The sequence below is a fragment of the Falco peregrinus genome, chromosome Z (genome assembly GCF_023634155.1).
Source record: "Falco peregrinus isolate bFalPer1 chromosome Z, bFalPer1.pri, whole genome shotgun sequence".
Lineage (NCBI taxonomy): Eukaryota > Metazoa > Chordata > Aves > Falconiformes > Falconidae > Falco > Falco peregrinus.
Window position 1 is genome coordinate 62,338,598 of NC_073739.1, and position 20,353 is coordinate 62,358,950.

Here is a 20,353-nt window from a genome sequence, read left to right on the forward strand (position 1 = left end):
GTGCCCTTTTACTACTACAAACAGATCGGAACGGGGAGCAGGTGTACAGCCTAAATAACCCTACGAATATTGGAGTGGAGTTATAAGTTTGTGACTCCCATTGACTGAGGAATACAACTGTTGCATCTTGCTTTGTTCCATAGCCAGTGTATTTAATAAACTAAAAATAGGAACCATAGTAAAAGCTCTTTGTATCAGTCATTGTTTTCCAAGAGATCTTCTAAGTCAAGAACAGTAGATTTTCCCTCTACCTTTCCCACACTGCAATATTGCTTCATGTAGATCTGGAGACACTAAATAAAATTGCAAAACCCCTCATTTTTTTTCTGATGCATTGAGATTTAAGAATAGGGGGTTTTGTTTGTTTGTGTGGTTTGTGGGTCTTTTTGGTTTTGCTTTGTTTTGTTTTGTTGTTTTGGTTTTTTGTTTCTTTTTTAGAAGGCACTGTCATGCTTGTAGCTTCATGTCTGTAAATTTAGAGTTGTTAAGGTAGGCCTTGTGCTTTTTTAAATGGTGCTTTAGGAGTAGAAGGTTACTACTATCAACCAATTCGTATTTTAAAAAAGTGGAAAAGAAAAGGTTTGATTTTTTTTCCCCCAAATTAGCTTTCAGAGGTTTTTACTGCTTCCAGAGGAGTATCAGATACCATTTGTAGGCTGCAATCAGAAGATCCTCATTCTGTGGTCAGATTTTTCTGAGTAGCAGATACTTCAAACTTAGTTAACTAATGTCAGTTTGTCATGCATATTAGGTATTTCTAGCAGCTTCCAGCTTTCGTTCTTTATGCACGACTTAAAGGTAGGATCAAGAATGAACAGAGAAAGTACTTTTGGTACAATGCTATTTTGCTGTGTGTTTCAGGAATAAAAAAGCGAGATATACAGAGAAAGTGTTTTAACCATAATAAAGTTAAAATATCAATTATAACTCTACTCACTGAAGCTTTGACTTCAGGGTTTTTTTTCATTTTTAGTATGTGCAGAAACTACACATGCACATAATAAAATATAATGCAGCTTCAGCTTAAGTTTGGCTTTTCTACGGTTGTACAGATTCTTCAGTTCTGCACTGGGATGCCAAGCACACAGAGACATAGAAATAGTTTGGGAGGAGAGTGAGGCAGAGCCTAGCTATAAACCTAATAGCTATCCATTTCAAAAGAGGGAGGAGGAGGAGGATGATATAAATTCTTCCTCTGGCCCTTCAGTAACAGTGGCTGACAGGGAAGGTATGATGATGAGAGTGTGGTGGCGAAGTCTGGAAGGCAAAAAGCAATTCTTACACATTTGTGTGAGATGTGTAAGACAGACCTGCACAAGTGTGCAGTAGCTTAGTAGCTCTTTAAACATACGCTTCCAATCTGTGTCTTATAAATGAAACTTGTGCCATGTGAAAGCGTTCTTGGAAAAAAAGGGGAAAAGAAGGTGTGTAAAATAAATGGAAAACTCCATCTGTGATGGATACTGAAGTGGAAGATAAAACTTCTCAAGAAAAAAAAGTATTTGTTTCACAGTACAGTGTAGAAGAAAATGAATTCAGAAGAAGTTATCCTGTTGTGACAGCAGCTGAGGTCATAGGTAGTTGGCCACTGAGAAGCTGTGTGCCACCTGCCCCTTGTGCCTTGCAGATCTTGTGAGTAGAGGTTATCAATCAGAGTGCCCCACTGGGAGTGTGAGGTTTCTGTCTGTCTGCATGAGGAATTTGTGACTAGCAAGTTGGAATGTAGCATGTCTGACCAGGATAGCTGAAGGGGAATCACTGTACAGCATTAGACTGGGATATATCAAGCTTACGGTACTGGCAGGGCAGGATGTGTTATCAAAGGATTACCATCTACATGCAAAAATGGGATGAGAGCTGATGGACATGAGCATGCACTCAGGGCACTTTTTAGTCCAAGGTGCTGCCTGAGGGAAGGTAAATTAGCTGTTGAGCTGAGCCTGGGTGATGTAGGTGCTGGAAGAGGAGGACACAGGAGCAGCAACAGCACTGCAGTAAGGCAGTTCCCCCCACTCAGCCTGCATGACTTCACACGTATGCTGGCTAGCAGGGAGAAGCAGGGAGATGGAGGCTGCGCTGCAGGGTAGCAACGGATGCTTGTCACCAGTGCTCCCAGTTCTCTTCAAGGAATTTCTGTGTCATGACTTTCCAGTGTATGTCCTGGCTATATAATGTGCTCAGCCCCTTGGATTTAATCGGTGACATTTGGTAGATATTCCTAGTTGGTCTAAAACTCTACACTAGGAGATGTGGTCTCACTTCTAACTTCACAACCTCTGTGCTGTATGTAGCCACTGTATGATCCGTTCATGTCTTGTTACAGTGAAAGATGTAAGCAAATACCTGCATCTTTTACTGTGAATATACACACAGGAGTCCCCTCATCATCTTCTAAGCATCCAAGTCTGTCATCATTTAAGTAATGACAGACGCAGATGTCTCTGCCAGAATGAGGCAGAGTCTGGAGCTATCCATTCTGTCTGAGGTTAGTTTTTATGTTGCCAAAACATATCTGTGGCTCCTGCAAACTTGAGGTCCTCTAGACAAAAACAGACAACATTGGTGTGCAGTTATTTTAACTATTGGAGTTCAGACACTCTTTTACTGGGGGAGACTGTGCGGACAACCTTCCCAAACCTGCTCATGCTGCAAGCCAGCAGCTCAGGGAAAGCTGTGTAATGTGGCATTGCAGACTATGCCCCTAGCAGCCTAGGTGTAGCAGCTCTTTGGAAGAATTAAACCAGCTTCAGCTGGAAATCAGCGTTTTTTTAGCTCCAAAGCAGAAAGGGTACATTGTACTAGCTGTTGGCGTCACCAACAGGATTCATAAGGCAAACCTTCAAGCTGTTCTCGAGGATCTTGCTATTACCAGCTGTGGCCTAGAAGGACCTAACTACTTGAAATCCAGCTGGTCTGGAAACAAAAATGTCCACTTTACCAACAGAATGGTCTGTGCAGGGACCAAATACTTTTTCCCCACCCTTTCTTTTCATTTAGGAAAGTTAAATTCCTTCTAATTAAAGGAAGACAGGCATGACTGGAAGGACTCTGTCTCACAGATGGTTTGTCAACAGTGGCCCACTGTACTGGCAGCAAAGCCGATGTATTGAAACTGCAATTTAGCTGCCACTTAATTTAGCCCTGACCTTTGTGCTCTAATTCAAAATTCAGTCATAGTTTGGACTTACAAAATTTTTATTGAATTGAGTAATGAAAAAGCAGGTTGGGGGGGGGGGGGGGGGGGAAGTGAATGATACCCTGAAATTTTAAACACTGACTTTTTCACAGAAATCTTTTACATACCAGCACTGTGGTGTGCATCTTCAAACTGAGTGATCTGTGCACAAAAATAGCATCTTTTACGAAAGGAAACTTCAAATGTCAAAACACTGGTTTTATATTACTAGTGCATAGACAAATATTCCTAGATGTTATATTACAACTATGTAGACATTCTGCTCAAGTTTATACAGACAGGTGAGGTGCTAGCCACCAGGGTGGAACATGGCTGCTGCTTAATAAAAAGATTCAAGAAAAGATATTCAGTGAAAAATCTCACTACCATTGAAAAAATTATTTCGACAGCCACAAAACCAATTGTTCCTTCAGTTTTCAGCCAATAACCTAGGATAAGACTTCTGCTTCTTGGAGAGGGGGACGCATGCCCACATTGCATTTCCCACATGCTTTTCACTATTGACAAATAAAAGGTGTATGTATTTCAGTGTATTAAAAATACTGCAACCCTGTAGGATTCTACATTTAATGTAACTATAGGAACACCAGGTGATGAATGAAATTGGTTTGAGTTAAAAGATGCTTCTACTAGCCTAGCAGTATGGGAAACATGCAGGATTGTTACTGGCCGCATGGGAGCTTGCTGTCACATTGCAAACTAGCTGTTTCAGACAACTGTCACCACATCAGCCTCTTTCTTTGAGGTTCTTAATTTTTGGTGTTGGGTTTAACTTTGCTCTAGACATTTCCTAAATGAAATGCAGAACTACTTTTGCCTTAGTGAAATGAATAAAATTTAGACACTTCAGTCCATTTCTAAGTGATTCTCAGATGATTAGCTGAGATTATCTGCCTGATAGTTTTAACATATGTCTAATGTTCCCATAGTGTGGCATATGTCAGTCCTTAGTGCTAAGAAAGTTTTGTCACTGGTTGTAGGAAGAAAAAGTAACAACAGGGATGCCTATTAAAATTGCCTTCCTTAAAAATGGAAGGTAACTTTACTGCATAGGTGTGGTTTCTTTACTACAAGCATAGTTTTGTTCTTTCCCTACGGAAGGAATAAAGGCAGATCCTTTTCTTTTCTTGAAGAAGTATTGAATGACATTAAAACAGCTGAACTGAGAACTCTGAGAGAAGTTTATTTAATGAACACCTTGTGAAATACTATGCAGGGTTGACTGGCCCTGAAGACTAGTATCACTTCTAACAATTACTTGTAGTTATTAAAAAATGTTTAGAGGCTCTATATTCCTGGGAAGTATTATGAAGTATTTTTAGCACCTAGATTTGATAACCAAAAAATGCTTGAATCTGTCTATTTGTAGCATTTCTCATTGATGCTCCCTCATGGTGAGTTCTGCCTGCACAAGGCTCTGTGCCAAGCCCCTGTGGCACAGGACTGATTTTAGACTCAAGTAGTCCAAAAACCTTCGCAAACATCCAGGGCTAGGCACTTCCAGCTGTCCCCATCAAGGTAAAGTGGATTTTCCATTCACAATCAAAATGAAATTGAAAGATTTTAATCCAAATATCCTTAGCCTTACATATGGGTTTGGTACAGAGCAAAATGCAAACTGCCAGGAATGTTGGTCCCAACTCTCATTTAAAAAAAAACGTGACATCAAACCCCACTTCCTTTCCAGAAACTTTCCTCTTTTGTACCCGGATAGCCAGCCTTAGTGCAAAGCACATACCGGCTTTACTACTGGGAACACTGGCTTAATGCAGTAAATGTCCATTAACACTTAGAGTGATAAGACACAGAAAAGACAGCTGCTTGGGGTAAACATCCTTCCACCAGGTCCAGCCCTTGTGCTCTCCTAGCAGAAAGTGTAACAGTGTAGTGTTTAGAATGAGCTTAACAGGCAACACATTTGGTTTCAACTGCAGCATTAATTACATAAGAAGTATTATCTCTGTAAAAATGTTCACTGATTTTCAGTACATGCTTCACTTATCAAGAAAATGTCAAGATACTTGCTCTCTTGTTCTTGTGACGTTATCAGTCCTGTGTATGCAAGGTCCAGCCTTTCAGACCTCTTCCTACTGGGCAGAGCCCTAAACCTGGCATTAAGCTTTTCTCCCTGTGCTCGTCTAGTGCTTAGAAATGGGAATTGTGTAATACAGCACACACAGAGCTGCTGCAGGTAGCTGGCAAAAAGATTCAGCTAAAAGGGGTGTTAGTCAAGTTGCCCATTCATTGAGTCATGCATCCTCCTTTAGCTTACAGGAAAAACATGTCATTAGAACATTTTTCTATTACTATTACAGAGGCAGTAGCTGTCTCCTGGAATTGATGGTCAAGTTTCTTTCTAGATCCAGCCCTCGCTTTCCCCACGTTGACCTCTTCTGCCAACACACACACACATGCTCACTCTCTCTTCCTCTCTCCTATCCTCATCAGAATGGGGCTTTGATACGCTCATTTCCTGTAATAACAGTTTTAAAATTTTCTCCACAAAGCAATGAATAAAGATAACAGCACGTGACATGAGATGTTCTTGATTTCACCAATAGCACCCTGATGGCAAATGACTTAATGATTAAAAAACTTAGTTTCTGAACGGCTGTGTTTAAGAATGTAACCCCTCTTAACTTCTTTACACCATGGAACAGTATAATTCACTCAGCCTAAGAGGAGGATAATGACAGCTTTATACAGGATTTCACATCACACATCCAAGTTTTCTTCTTATCTCAAAGGTTGCACCATGCATTAAAGCAATAGTCTGTATTAATCTAACCTCTGACATTTGGGCCATATTAACCCACCGATGCAGGTTTATGTATCTCACACCTCAGACCCTATCAAGAAGTTTGGCAGTGGCAGCTTGATAAGGACACCATACCTTACTGAACTTGTTCTAAAAACAACATCAGCCAAACACTCCTCGGGTTGTACCTTTTAATGACCTTGCTCACTTGCACTCACTCTTCTTCAGCTATTGCCCATATGGGTAATTCAAGCTTCTGTGGCATCAGAAATGCTGTAAGGAGCACTGAGAATTCCCATTTTTTTCTGTAAAAATATTAGCATCCGGGGATGAAAAATCTGTGGAAAGTCTTTAAACTGGAAACTTGAGCTGTACATTTTCAGATAAAATCAGTAAGATCAGACAAAAACCAGTAAAATCACTGTTAAAAAAAAGGGTTATGTTTTTTATGAGCTGATCACTTTTTTTCACTTCTGTATTGGACTAATTAACAAACCAATCTTCATTACCAGCTACTTTGCAGTGATAATTCTACCAGAGGGATGTTTCTGGTATTGCAACAGTTTAAGCAACCACTACAGTATGTTCAGATTCTCTTTTTGTTCATGTGGTCCAAATACTGCAATAACACTCCTCAGATTGCGTGTTATCCCAGCTTCCCAAGCAGGGATTTGTATTGGAATACATATTTCAAAAGAAGGAGAAAATAACCAAATTCTCAAATTAAATTTTGTTAGTTTCAAGAAAGCCGGGACCATTTACAGAATTCTGCAAGTGCACCATCTTAATTCTGTGACAGAGTGCTTCAGGCAGGTAGCATTTACCACTGTAACATTCATGTGCCTTTAATACAGATAATTAAAATAATACTTTCAGAAGATCTTAAAAGCCTGCAGATGGGTTTTCTGCCTCCTAATTTCACTCCTACTTAGACAAATTCTCATTCATTAATTTGAAAACTTTTTGATTAGCACATGTTGAATAAACAGTAACTACTGTAATTAAAACACAGAAAAAAATCAAGCCAGCTGTTTTATTAAAATACACAATTCTAAAAACCTTTAGAGAGGTTGGATAATAAATGCACTGCAAGCACTTGACTGCACAACTTAAGAAACAAATGATAGCTCTGCTTCAAAACTGCACAACAGGTTCTTGAGAGAGATTCCTTTTCACACTTGTCCAGTGATATTTTTAGAAACTACAGCTTGCAAAAGAGCCAGTACTTTATTGCAGTCACTTTTCAAGGCAGCTCTGGCTGGCTTTACACTCTTTTTATCTCCTTTCCTTTTTTTCTCTCATTATCTTCTTGCTTTCTTCTCTTCTCCTCTTAGTTACAGGATTCCGTGGATCGTAGATCTCAAAAGTGTCTTCATCCTGCATGCTTGCATCTTTAACCTTTCTGCTTCTATCTTCAAACTGAAGTACATGTGACATCCTGCAAAATAAAACATAGCTCAAACTCAGTGAAAGAACAGAAAGTTATGATCTGTAATTATGATATTCAGAACTAAAGTTTTGTGGCCAGTGAATATCTGCCTTATCAGTCCCTTGCAACATGTAAGAGATCCCATATTAGGTTTTTCAATGAGCCCTAGTGCAAATCTTCATACGTAAAGAAAGGGAGGGAGGGAGAACCAGGTCAGTTACTGTAGATTACAACATAGTACTATTACCTGACAAAACTCAAAGCTATAGATTGTATGGGATCCGTTTGAATGCTTTAGAAAAATCCTAAAACCAAAATTTGAGACTTTTCATTGCAATTGATTCTTGACGTGTGGGTTTCATAGATCTCTTATTGTAAAGCATTGTCAGCATGCCTGCATATTACCCGGTCCTATGGAAATACTTCAGTTGTTTCTAGTGTGTAAAACCTTCAGTAGTTTATAACCCTATATGTACTACAAACACCAAAACTTATTTTTCTAGTCATATCTACAATTCAGAATAACATAATGTACCATCAGAGTGACTCATGATTGCATATTTGTAGTTTAATTAGAAAAACATTGTCTCACAGTGGAGGGACTGAAGTAATTTATTTTAGTTAACGTGCTTTCTGCATTTGTCATATTCTTCTCGATTTATTGAAGATGAGCATTTAAATATTTTTTTTTTAAGAACACATACCAAATCACATTATCCTAGTATGAACTAAAATACAGTCCTAAAGAGATGGTGAGTGGTTTTAGACTGTGTTATATGAATGTACATAGAAGTGTAGTCGCACTTAGCCATTTCATCAACTCAGGTTTTCAAAGTGTGCCACAGCACACTTGCAGGATACAAATAACAGGAATTAAAAATAAATACATCTCTAATTCTTGGGTCAGGTCACACTGCACATCACAGGTAGTTTGCAAATTAGATGCAGTAGATTCAGACTAAGCAATGTTTACTTCTCCCCAGAAGCTGAAAGAAGTCGTAGTCTCTGACTCCTACTCATAACTTTCCAATGAGGTGTTCCCAGCTGTGATTAAAAATAAACAATATTAAGAAACTTTTTGATATTCCCAGAATCAATTTCAGATGCAGCATCTCACAGATAAAGCAAAATAAACACAGACTGGTGGAGGCTTTAAAAAATATTTTCCTGATGTGAACTTAAGCTTATTTTTCACAAGTCAAACATCTTCACAGGTAGACCTGCTTTGCATGTATTTAAATGGTAAATCATACTTAATAGTATTTTCCGAAACCAATTCAAACTGTTCCCTTTTTTAAGGAGCAGAGGAAGTATTTAATAATTATTTCTATATAAATTATTGGAATTTACAATTATCTTACTCAGGGTCCTCCAACAACAGTTTGACTTCCTTAATTTTCCAAGCGTGGAGCTAGGGCTGCAAGTCCACAAATACAGGTTGCATGAGACTTTTCCTTGTTTGCTTTATAGCTCTCTTCCTTTCTGCATGCTCCTGGGTTCACTGGGGAGCTGGCTGCCCAGTCATGCTTCTGCATCACGGTGCAAAAGTGATCTCTGGTTTGCAGGAACCTACCAACCTGTGCTTATCACTGCTTGTTGACAGTTAATTTTAAATGAGTGAGACATATAACTTTAAAACACATTTTTTCTTCAAAATTTGAAGTATGAAAGGTTGTCAGTTCTCCTATGCAAAACTCGGAAGAAAAAAAGAAGTTTTGCGCCTTAGGGTTGTTTTTGCTCAAAACCAGTTGTAATAAAATAGCTTGCCAAAACTGATGATTCTGTGTTTAAAATATCTACGTGTGCAAATTGTTGACTTTCTCTAGAAGTAACCACAAAATTAGTTTCTTAACCTCTTTTCTCAAGATACTGCTGCAAACCAAAATAAGCATGGGTTTACTTCTGGAGAGGGTTGATTTGCACCCCAGCCAGATGAGAGCATCCTACACTTCAACTGTTGTCCTATTCCATGGACTGGGGGAGCAGCAGTTCTGCTGTACTGCACTTCTTTCCTTCAGTGCTATTAAAGGACATTCCTTACTTGGCTCTCTTCTGTATTCTGCAAATGAAATGTCTTCAAACATTAAGACTGAAATATCTGAATCCATTTAAGACTGTTTTCAGAGACAGCACAGATTTCAAAGGTACATGGATACTCCCCTGGCCTAGTGATATTCTCAGATAATGATTTTTTGCAAGTCAGTAAATGAGACTGTTCCTTCACAGTTACCAGCAGAATAGCTCCTATATGTCCATAGGCTATGGTGACTCATACATTACCATGGCGATCAGTTTGATTACTTTCTAGGAGGTAACAAGTGAGACAATGCAACTGAAGCTGAAAGAGAAACTTCAGCACACCAGAAAGCATTCAAGTATTACAACACAATTAAGCTGCGTGTTCAATAGTCTAGTACAGGCAACACCGCATTTGCCAGCTGTGCATCACAGAATGAATCCACCTACACATTGCTCTCCAGGTAGACTCAAGCAGTTTATTAAGGAGACTGGTCATGTTCTTTTGAACTGCTCTAGTGAGATGATACTTGTAAGCAAAGACACAACATAGAGTAATCCCTCTGATTTTGAGATGCATGAGCCATGCAGTGGATCTGAACCATACACCAGCTGCTGGCTGTTAGGTGTCAGTCACGTTAAATGCAGCATAAACACAAGTCTGGTATCACAACAGCTCTGGCCTTTCCAGAGCCGCCCTTCAGGAGAAACTGAATTGGCAGTCAGTAACTGAATAATTTTGAATCTCAGCAACAGCAAGGAAGCGCTATGCTTTTGCACTACTGATGAAGCTCAGGTTTCCAGGTCAGTGATTTTTATACTAACCAAATGAAAGTACAAAGCTGCATTGCTTAATTCCACACTGGCTTACCAAACTGACACAGCTGTTTGCTTGCTACCTGCTCACTTGCTGTCCATTTAACCTTGCACAAGTGACTCTACACACCATGCCCTCTGGTGTCTCCACCACTTCAGCAGAGAGCCTGGGACATTACCTCACACTCACCTATGTCAGCATTTTAAACAGCTGAGCTTTGCAGTAAATCATTGTCAGGTGTGGACAAAAGTTATGTTCTGTCAAGTCTGTTGTGGGGGTAGTAGCTTTTGGTTAAGAGGCAGTAACTTCTTAAGCAGTTTTAGCCATGATTCATTTGGAGGTGCCTGTATAAAACATGGCAGCTGGTCATATACCCTTTGCTTCTGCAATCAGCAGGCATCAAGAACAAGTAATAAACAGCTTTTCACTTTTTAGATGCAGAACTGTATGTTACTAAAAATGCACTAGTTACAGCGTAGCTAAACTGGTACTCAGAACATAGGTAAAAATTACATGCTGTTTCTAAATGCAGATTAAATTAAGTAAGCAACTAATCACATTGCTATAAAATTTATAATAACATAATTTTTCAAATTGTTGCTAAGTTTTATGGAAGTTACTGGTTCTCTCCATCAGGATGCTTAAAATGAACAAAGCAGGAGTGCCTGTGTAGGAAATTCAGTGCTGCTTCTTGCATTGTACAGCCTGTCTAGAAAAGAGACACCAGTATGGACTGTAACTGCTAGTATTACCATTTGTTTCTGACCTCAACATTGCTTGCAAGTACGATGCCACCTATTTTTCTCAATTATCACCAAGGCACCATATACTTAAAAAAACAATAGTAAGAGGTAGTGGAGCACTAGTGCTTTCCTTAGATTACATTCTATTTGCCACCAAAATTTTCCTCCAAATACTGTAAATGTGTATGTTAAACTACATAAGCATTAATGTAGGAAACATTACACCACTGTCCTCCCACCACCCTCATGATATGTAGGCAGTGGATAGAAATGTAGCTCATGTGAACAGATGAAATTACAGATGAGTGAATCCACAGAACAAAGCAAATGAGATCTCTGTTCCAAGGAAAAAAAAATTTGGCTGTTCTGGAAGAATGAACTCTCTGGCACTCTTTTCACTTCCAGCAGATTAGCGGGTGGCATTGGAAGAGGAGAGACAGTTGAGAAACACTGAGAGATAGTAAACAGATCAGAAAGAAAGATAAAATGAGGAAGGTAAAAACTGGAAAAAAAAAAAGACAAGAATGAGAAAAAGAGACTGACCAAAATGTAAATGAATTGAGGACAAATGTCAAATGACAACTGAGAATAGAACGTTTTGTATCAAGAGAACAAGAGCATGAACAAGACAAAAAGAATGTAAAAACCATAAAAGAATGGCAATCTTGAAGGATGAAATACATTAATAACATCCAATCTTGTTTTCACCTTTTTTCAGACTTGAGATGCTACAACCAAAACAAGCTTCTTGGCTCAGGTTCCTGTCACCATTCCTTGCACAAGTGTCCAAGTGCTTTACAAATAGTTTTGTAAACACAGTGCAGCAGGAGAGAGGAAATATGTTTACGTCTCTAATGAAATCTGCAACCATCACTCAGTGCTCTGGGTAACATGACTCTTGCGGGCACGTCCCCTGGTTTCTGTCTGCCCCATCTCAATATCCAGCTTTGTTTTTGCTTTCATCTAAGAGATAACCCATCATCCCTCCTTTCCCGCAAAGGAGTCCTGTAATCCAAGTTTTTCCTCTACTACAGATCATGAAAAGGAACGTAACTTTTTCCGCAAGTACTTAAGTACGTTCCGATTCTTGCAGTAATGAGAGTTGATAGCGTAAGTAACTGCTATAGACAGTCTCACCCTGGATTCATCTCTTCAATTCTCACTATTTCACACAGCCACTGCTACCACAATAAAAGATGTGTACAGATAACATGCCTCCTTGAGTATGTTTTGTCTCATTACCTCCTAGTACTGGAGCTGTGCTAAACTACTCATGAAAGCCCATACCCTTCTGTAGCATTTGGTATTTAAGCCTTCCACTGTGTCACACACTGTTCCTGTTTGAGCCTAGTTTGCCAAACTGGGTTTGATTTCACTTTAAACAAGCTTATAATCATGGAATCACAAAATCGTTTAGGTTGGAAAGGACCTTTAAGATCAAGTCCAGCTGTAAACCTAACACTGCCAAGTCCACCACTAAACCATATTCCTAAGCGCCACAGCTACACATCTTTTAAACACCTCCAGGGATAGTGCCTCAGCCACTTCCCTGCGCAGCCTGTTCCAGTGCTTGATGACACTCCCAGTAAAGGATTTTTTCCTAATATCCAGTCTAAACCTCCCTGGCACAACTTGAGGTCATTTCCTCTTGTCCTATCACTTGTTTCTTGGGAGAAGAGACTGCCACCCACTGCCTCCTAGTAATAACCTGTGGTCATAGGTTTCTACTGTAATTGTTACCGCTAAGAGATTTCACTCTTCCTTGTTTCACTGCTTGTTTCCACCATTCCATATTTCTTTGCTTTTCCTTCCCCATCTCCTTTCCTAATGATCAGACCAATTGTCCCTCCATATTTTGTACTTTCATAAAACCCTGTATTTTTCAAACTTGACTTGCTATTTAAAAAGAGAGATAAGATTTGCTATGCAGGTCTAGCCAAATTCAAATGATTTAGTTATTCCACAGAAGTTTCTATTACAAAAAAAATGCTTAGAAGAGTATCAAGAAAATGGTTATAAATACAGATATTTGCCATATCATAGTCAGTTTAACAGGTTAAGTATTTAATTCTACATCAAAACAACACTGCTTCAATCTATATTATTGAATATGGTACAGAACATAGATGTTAAACTGAAATTTAAGATTTCACTATTGCTATAAATACCCCAACACCCAAGTACTCTCCTGAGGTTAATTTTGTTTCTGCAAGACCTAAAAGTGGTATTTTCTAGCTTTGGATGAATGGAGTACTATTAGCCTACAGTATTTCAGCATTTGGATGTTAACAATGACGGTAATATATTATTGCTGCTCTTACACAGAGCAAGTATCTTCCCAATTCCAAGCAAGCAAACCCGATACAGATATTATACAAAGTCAGACTGTACACTTCTGTTAATTTTTACTAGCTCTTTGAAATTGTATTACAAGTAGTGGAGGATGAAGAAATTGGTTTAACCTCTTCAGAATAACCAGAAAATTGTGGGTCCTCCACAGGGCCAGGACTGAATTGTTGGTATCTTCTCTTTGTGAAAGCCTCAGCATAAAAAGATCAGAATGGAACTCTTCCAGATATATCTAACATAATAATATTTAGATACTCTATTTGAATGCTACACGCTCAGTTTTACCCCACACTACACACAAAATATTCACTGGAAAAATAATAAGGAACTCATAGTCTCACTAAGTATGGGATATGCAGGTTAAAAAAAGCCAAAAGATACTTCAGTTTTTGCAAAGCTAACAACAAAGTAAACTATTCGTGGTGACAACTAATGTAACAGCATATTCTTCCATTGTTCAAGATAGTACTGAGCATTTTTTTCTCTTGAAAGAAGATTTAGTTGCAAGTAACTTTCTAAGAGAAAGGGAAAATCATCTACAGAAAAGTTCACAGAATTCAAAAAATAATCAAAGCACTAGGGGAAAATGTGATTAGCTCTCATAGGATCAGAATTAAAAATATGTAAACCCATGATGACTTACAATTCTAAGTAATAAATGTATTTCTATTAAAAGTTCAGTTATCCTATTTTTATATCACATGTGTTCAGTACCAGTTCAAATATAGTTTAGTCACACTATATCCTTGTCCCCTTCACAAAAATGTTAAGTAGTTTGATGAAAGAAACTGCACGCTTTAAATAGGCAACTGCTCCTGGTAGAGTAGATTGGTGTGGAAGACTGTAACGCAAATTCCAGATGTTGTTCCAGACAGTGTACCAACGTAGAAAAATTTTACACAGCATTTACTATAAGGACAAGGGAATCGCCATACCGGAATAGACCAATGATCCATCCAGTCTAGCATCCTGTCTCTGGCAACAGCTTGTACAATACCTGATACTCTAAAAGTCAGCAAACTGCCTCCCCAAATTAACACAAAGTCAGGCAGTACTGTATCACCAGAGCACAAAGTTGGAGTGAGGGGAAAGAGAGGAGAGCATTTCTAGCACAAAAATACCCAGATGTTCATAACATTCAACATTCTCTGGATATCCTCCTTTCTCTTTTGTCCCTCCCTCTCCCCATATTATGTCCAAATCCTTACTGTTTAAACATGTTACTGAATGAGATGAAGTTGGGGTGCTTGAAAAGGTGTGTAAATATGCAGAAAGCTTAAGCTAGGCTATTAAAGATTTAGAAAATTATTTCTTCATTCTTCACTATATTTTCTGGCAATAAATAAAATTTAAGATTTCCAGACAGTAAATGTAACACTAGATATCCCTTGAGCAAAGCATGGATTATCTCTGAATTTAAGTCAAACAGTAGTTGATTCCAGGTCCAGATGCCCAGTCCAAATAAACTCAAGACATGGAAGAACTGACAAAAACTAAACAAACAAAAAACCCCACCCCAAATCCCGAGTTTCTCAGGCATGCTAAACAGCTAGAAGCAATAAATATATACAACAATAATATACAATTTCAGCAGAAGAACAATTCCTTAATACAAAATTACTGATTGAATCAGTGCTAGCATTTACATATCAAGGTCTGACCACGTTCTAGCAGTAGACAAGTGAAGGTGGAGATACAATTGGAGAAAAAAAAATTACAGCAGGAGTTTGGGGTTTTTTCTTTCTTCTGTTAAATGTTAGTGGCAATATTAAAACCCAAACAAACACTTAATTTTTGCCAAAGAGAAAAGAAACCTCTCTTTCCAATGTGTTTCTAATATAGAACTCTGGCATTCATTTATCCTTTGTAACAATCAAGTAAGTATTTTGTCAACTTTTTTAAAAACGTAGTTGAGTAAATCAATGGCCTTAGCAGGAGAGACCTAATATAAAGCCAGTTTTTCCAGACTAGTGGAGCAAGATTGGCTCAAGTCTGAATGGGAGGAGGGGAGCAAAAGTGGCTTTAATCTTTCTTTGTGTCTCACTGGCATAAATTACAGCAGCACTTTTTCTTTCATTCCCCAAGCTAGCATAAGCATGTGAAAAAGACTGCTGCTTAGTTTTCAGGAGCTCAGTGTGCTTCTGAGTGTCACAGTTAAGCTTCTGTACTGAACCTGCAGAGACCAGTGCTAATCTTGAGGAAGCCATATTTCACAGTCCTCAGTCTGAGGTATTATAGGAATGAAAGAGACTGTATTTTAGGAAACATTTATAAAGGTAGGATTATGAAAGAAATATAACGAATATTTTTAGGCGTTTGTCCAGAAGAATTTCACTATGCAAAGTTTAATAGTAGATACTGTATCAAATAGGAAATCCTGGAAATAAAATGTGGAAGACATTATCAAATTTACATGGAGTAGATACTAAGTGTGTACCATGATTTAGTTCTTACTATAAATGAAATCTTGCAATATAACAAGTCTGGCTAACGTCAACATTTACCTGATCCAGAAACTGCTATTTCAATTAAAAAAAAAATAACAAAACAAACCCAAACCAACTTTAACCTACTCTCTACAACACACACTGGAAAGGTGGTGCCTTGATACCTTGTTCTAAACCCAAGTATCTCTCAGCCACAAAGTCTTTTGCTGGGAAAATATATAAAAAAAAATAAATAGTGTGTGTTGCCACTTCTAACTGCACCAGATTTCTCACTAAAACCAATGCTAAATATTCTGAGAGAAGTTTTCCTTGCACTTTTAAAGAAGATAAAGGACATAACTATTGATGCTGGATAGAGAGTAACTTAACTGAATATTTTACAGTTTTATTTTTTGTTTCTTCTGGAGTAAAATATAACTGTCTCTACAAAGTGTGTAAAAAGTTATACAGTTTAATTGCAATTAATGTCATGACAGCAAGGGCTTAGCATTAGCACCCGATGTTGTCATGTTTAAGTGGCCTCAGTGGCAGTTTTGCAAAATTCAGAACTGGGAACAGATTACAGAATTTGACATATACAAACCAGGTTGCACTTTAAATGGTTAGTACTGAATTTCAGTGGTTTTTGACCACTGAAGCAATAAATTAATAAAAGCACACCCATTCTCTTTATTTTTTGCTATAATCAGGTGATCGGATCCATGCAAACATTTGCACTGCACAAATCAAAACAGTATTTTGTGACCAGAAAGAAGGTATCTTTAAAAGCCTTCTGAGAGCCACAAGATTTTAAACAGTCTAATTAAGTGAACAGTGCCATTAAATTTCCACTTGATTTGTTTTTAATCTTCCCTATCTTAAATGAGGTTTGTCATAAATAACTAAGGTGACAATAGTCATGCCAACATGTAATTACACAACATGCACATGAAACAATCTATTAAGCAAGATCTGAAAAGCCTTTTTGTTTGAGATGGAAGAATTTCACATAATTTTCACAACAACCTTTTGACTGGAAGTTGAAAAGTATTTTCAGGCATTGATTTATAACTTACTTTGATTGTAAAAAATGCCTATTTTTCCTATCCCTTAAATTAACCAACATTTAGAATAGCTCAGTCTCAACAAAGGTAACTAACCATAAGAATTTTAAACTGAAAACCTATGTGAAAAACCACCACTTCATTCCAAACTCCCATTTTACTCATTCTTTCTTGTCCCACAGTCTGTCTCAAAGCTGAATGGATTTATGTTATTTCATATAAAAAGAAAGAGTAAGTTTCAAAGACTAGACATCCTCCCAAAAATAAAGTGACTGTCTCATTTACACTGTCATTTAGTTACAGCTACGACAGCATTCATGGGGAAGGAAAAAGTCCATCTCTTTTAAAGATTAAGAAGCTTTGTTGTTCACATCCAACACCTCACATTTCACCCATGAAGCGTGGCACTGGTTCAGATCTGAAGCACTGGCATCACATGCTATTAATTAAATGAAGCATGCTGGCAGTCACAGTCAAGTTCTAAATAGCTGTAGAGCAGATAGAGGCCAGTAATGAGATCTGAATCCAGAAGAAGAAATCCTAAACTTCTAGCCAGGTGCAGAATGAAGAAAATATTACTGGGCTCTACTGTAACACAAACCCTAAAATCAACTGGAGATCTACTTGCAGCCTTGACTTGTGAATTGATGGGATTAATAATAGACCAAACCCCTCTACTGATGAGGATACAAACTTTGGCTGCTTCCCTAGTGGCAACAATAGTTAAGGAATGGCTTTCACATGTTAATATTCCAGTTTCTAATTGAAGGTCCTGCAGGATGAATGGGGCATCTCCATAAAATCCAAACTGAAGAAGTACAATAATGTAAAACCATACTTATCAGGACTTAGATTACCACCATAGAAACAGTTTTCAAGTAAGAAGAGAATACTGCCTCAATACAATGTTCATATACCAATACCTTCTGGTGCTCTTCTATTATTTGCTGCCTATTAGATATTATGTACTTCAACTAAGGACTTAGTTTGTTTAGAAGTGAATGGATGGGAGTATCTTTTCAATCAATCTATGAAAAAAAAGAATCACCATTATTTGCTAGCCTACGTGTCTTCCAGGTTTTGTACGGTACTGTAAACTCAACTGGTTTAGTGTGCATTGTATTTGTTTTCTTAGATGTATGGAGGGCTGCTCCTTTCGAGATTTGGGTTACTCGATCATGACAAGCTTTAAATCCAGGAGTGGTACTGGAGCTGGTTTGTAAACCTTCCGGCGCATTTTATCTGTGAGAATGCACAAACAATGGCGACCCTTCACAGAAATACCGTAAGTTGACTTGGCAACCAGGTGAGCTTTAAAGAACGAAAATGGTGGGCTCTTTTCTGCAGAAAATTCCATCACTTCAAAAAATTGTTAGGATTGTAAAATTTCTCATAGGACTAGCAATACTTCAGTATATCAATAAATCTAGCAATTTCAGGGAAGCCTCTGCCTGTTTTCAAAGATCAGAGAGGAGCAGAAGACAGTCCAGAATTTTGGTTAAGGATATGACAGGTGAATTTTTATGGCAAAGAATCCGTTCCTTCCACAAAGACCAGTATTCCATCTGGAAAAGCATAGATATGTATTTCTTACATTTCTTAAGTAGGTAAGGCTAGTAAAAATTCAGCTGGAAAGCCCTATTTTTAGGACTAGATAGCCATAGTAAAAAGATTCATGTGGTAGGGTTGGTTAGTTCACTTCCACTTACAACTTTACTGGGGAAGAATATAATTACAGACAGTATATATAATATGAAGTTTTGTGAAGAACTGTTTTGAAAGTTTATTGGAAAATTTAGAATTTACGTGCCTTTGGTAAACGGGAGTTGTATATAAAAACAGGATAAAATTCAGAAAGTGCAATGGCTGAATTTCAGTAAGAGCCATCAACAGCATGTGTACAGACACAAATAGGTTAGGCAACCATTCAGTAGGACAAGATATGTAGCTTGGAAGGGATTGGAAACCAGGCATGAAAGAAACAATGACAAATAAAGTAATCCTTGCACTCAACACTGCCAAAGACTTAGCCGAGTGTTGTATCTAGTCTCCGATTTCATGCTTTGGAAGAGATGAACCACTCAGAACTCCCAGAATTACTTGATGGGAGGGTGTTTCAGAGTACTAAGTATCACTCCTATCCTATTTGAAGAGGAATATATTGCATAGATTAACTAAAGCAATCAAACTTTGAATACGTTTGATTGCATCAGATTTTTTTCTCCCACAGATGGATTATCTTTAAGCAAAACATTTTTTGTCGTATTCATGGGATCTGCATCACCAGTTTTATCATCTGCAAATGCCGTAACACTTTCTGGTCTGAAATCTGGGGTTTACTATAGCTGTAACTATTTGATACTATAATCAGAGCCTTGAAGCGGAACGACAACCTGACTACATGTCACAGGCATGCAACTATATGTGTACAGCAGTCCAAGTGCTGAAGAAGATGAGAAGGCTGCAGTGTTCTGTATAAAATGTAGCCTTGTGCAGTGTTTTCACTTTCAAATTCAGGCTTATCCGCTAAACCAGATGGTGAGTACCAAGTAGATAAATTATTCCAGCTGGGTCTTCTGCTGTGACATATTTGGTTTTCATACTATTAGTCTCTAAGCAGATGACACCTTACTGCCACCGTGTCTTCCTGGGTAAGACTTTAAGTCCAGTTCTTCCAGATCATCTCTACCTACCTCTGCTGCATGCTGTACAGCCTTTGTGAAAGAGAAGAATGAAGCCATGCACCTGACTCATTTGGACTGTAAGTTAATAAAGAAAAACTCATGATCCAATAGTACTGAAGATATCTCACAAATCATTAAAAGTATAAGCAATAGTTTTCAACATGGAACCACAGGGACAATAATGGTTGTGCCTAGAAGAACTAGCATCAGGCATGTCCTTCCTGGGGTACTCAGATGCTGTAAAAATGTGTGTTTCTACTTGTTTGCAGACATTTTTATTGCTATGAATACCCTTTCTGCCAGTATCAACCATATTTATTTTGATACTTTTGAATTCTGTAGGGGAAACTGGATTTTGATTGCTGCAGACAGATGTATGTAATTGTTCTTACATAGCAGTACTGTTCGCAATAGAAACGTCTCAGCAAAGATTCTGTATTTCATGTTAAACCTTTGTATTATGCATTTCTCTTCAGTTCTCTTCACAACACTTCCTCAGATGCTTTTTTAGACAGTAAAATCTGGTAATAATTATCAAACACCATATACAGTGTTTACAATAGAGTCATATTTCTTCTTTTTTTCTTGCATAAAAAGTAGAACGCTGCTGAAAAATGCCCAAATGTCTGCTATGCAGCATGCCAACACAGCAGCTCAGCCAAATATGCAGAGAAGTTTGCCAAATAAAAGAAAACATAACAAATTGGTAATGGTTTTTATCTTGACAGAAAATGAAAATTATACCTCAATGTGTGGCCACTCATGCAGACACATAAAAATGTCTTAGAGGCAATCATTTCACCTCAGATAACACAACCTGACAGTAGAGCAAAGCATACTGGCAGGCTTTCACTTCCCATAAAAACAGCAA

The 20,353-nt window shown here is 38.0% G+C and overlaps 1 protein-coding gene across 1 annotated transcript in view; it reads right to left on the reverse strand.

The window, feature by feature from the left end:
* Positions 1–6,131: 6,131 nt before the first annotated feature.
* Positions 6,132–20,353, reverse strand: part of CWC27 (CWC27 spliceosome associated cyclophilin) — a 122,550-nt gene continuing 108,328 nt past the window's right edge. Inside the window, exon 14 of the mRNA XM_013301769.3 lies at positions 6,132–7,392. Within this exon, the coding sequence (XP_013157223.2) occupies positions 7,230–7,392 (163 nt within the window). The 3' untranslated portion in view covers positions 6,132–7,229. The remainder of the gene's footprint in view (positions 7,393–20,353) is intronic.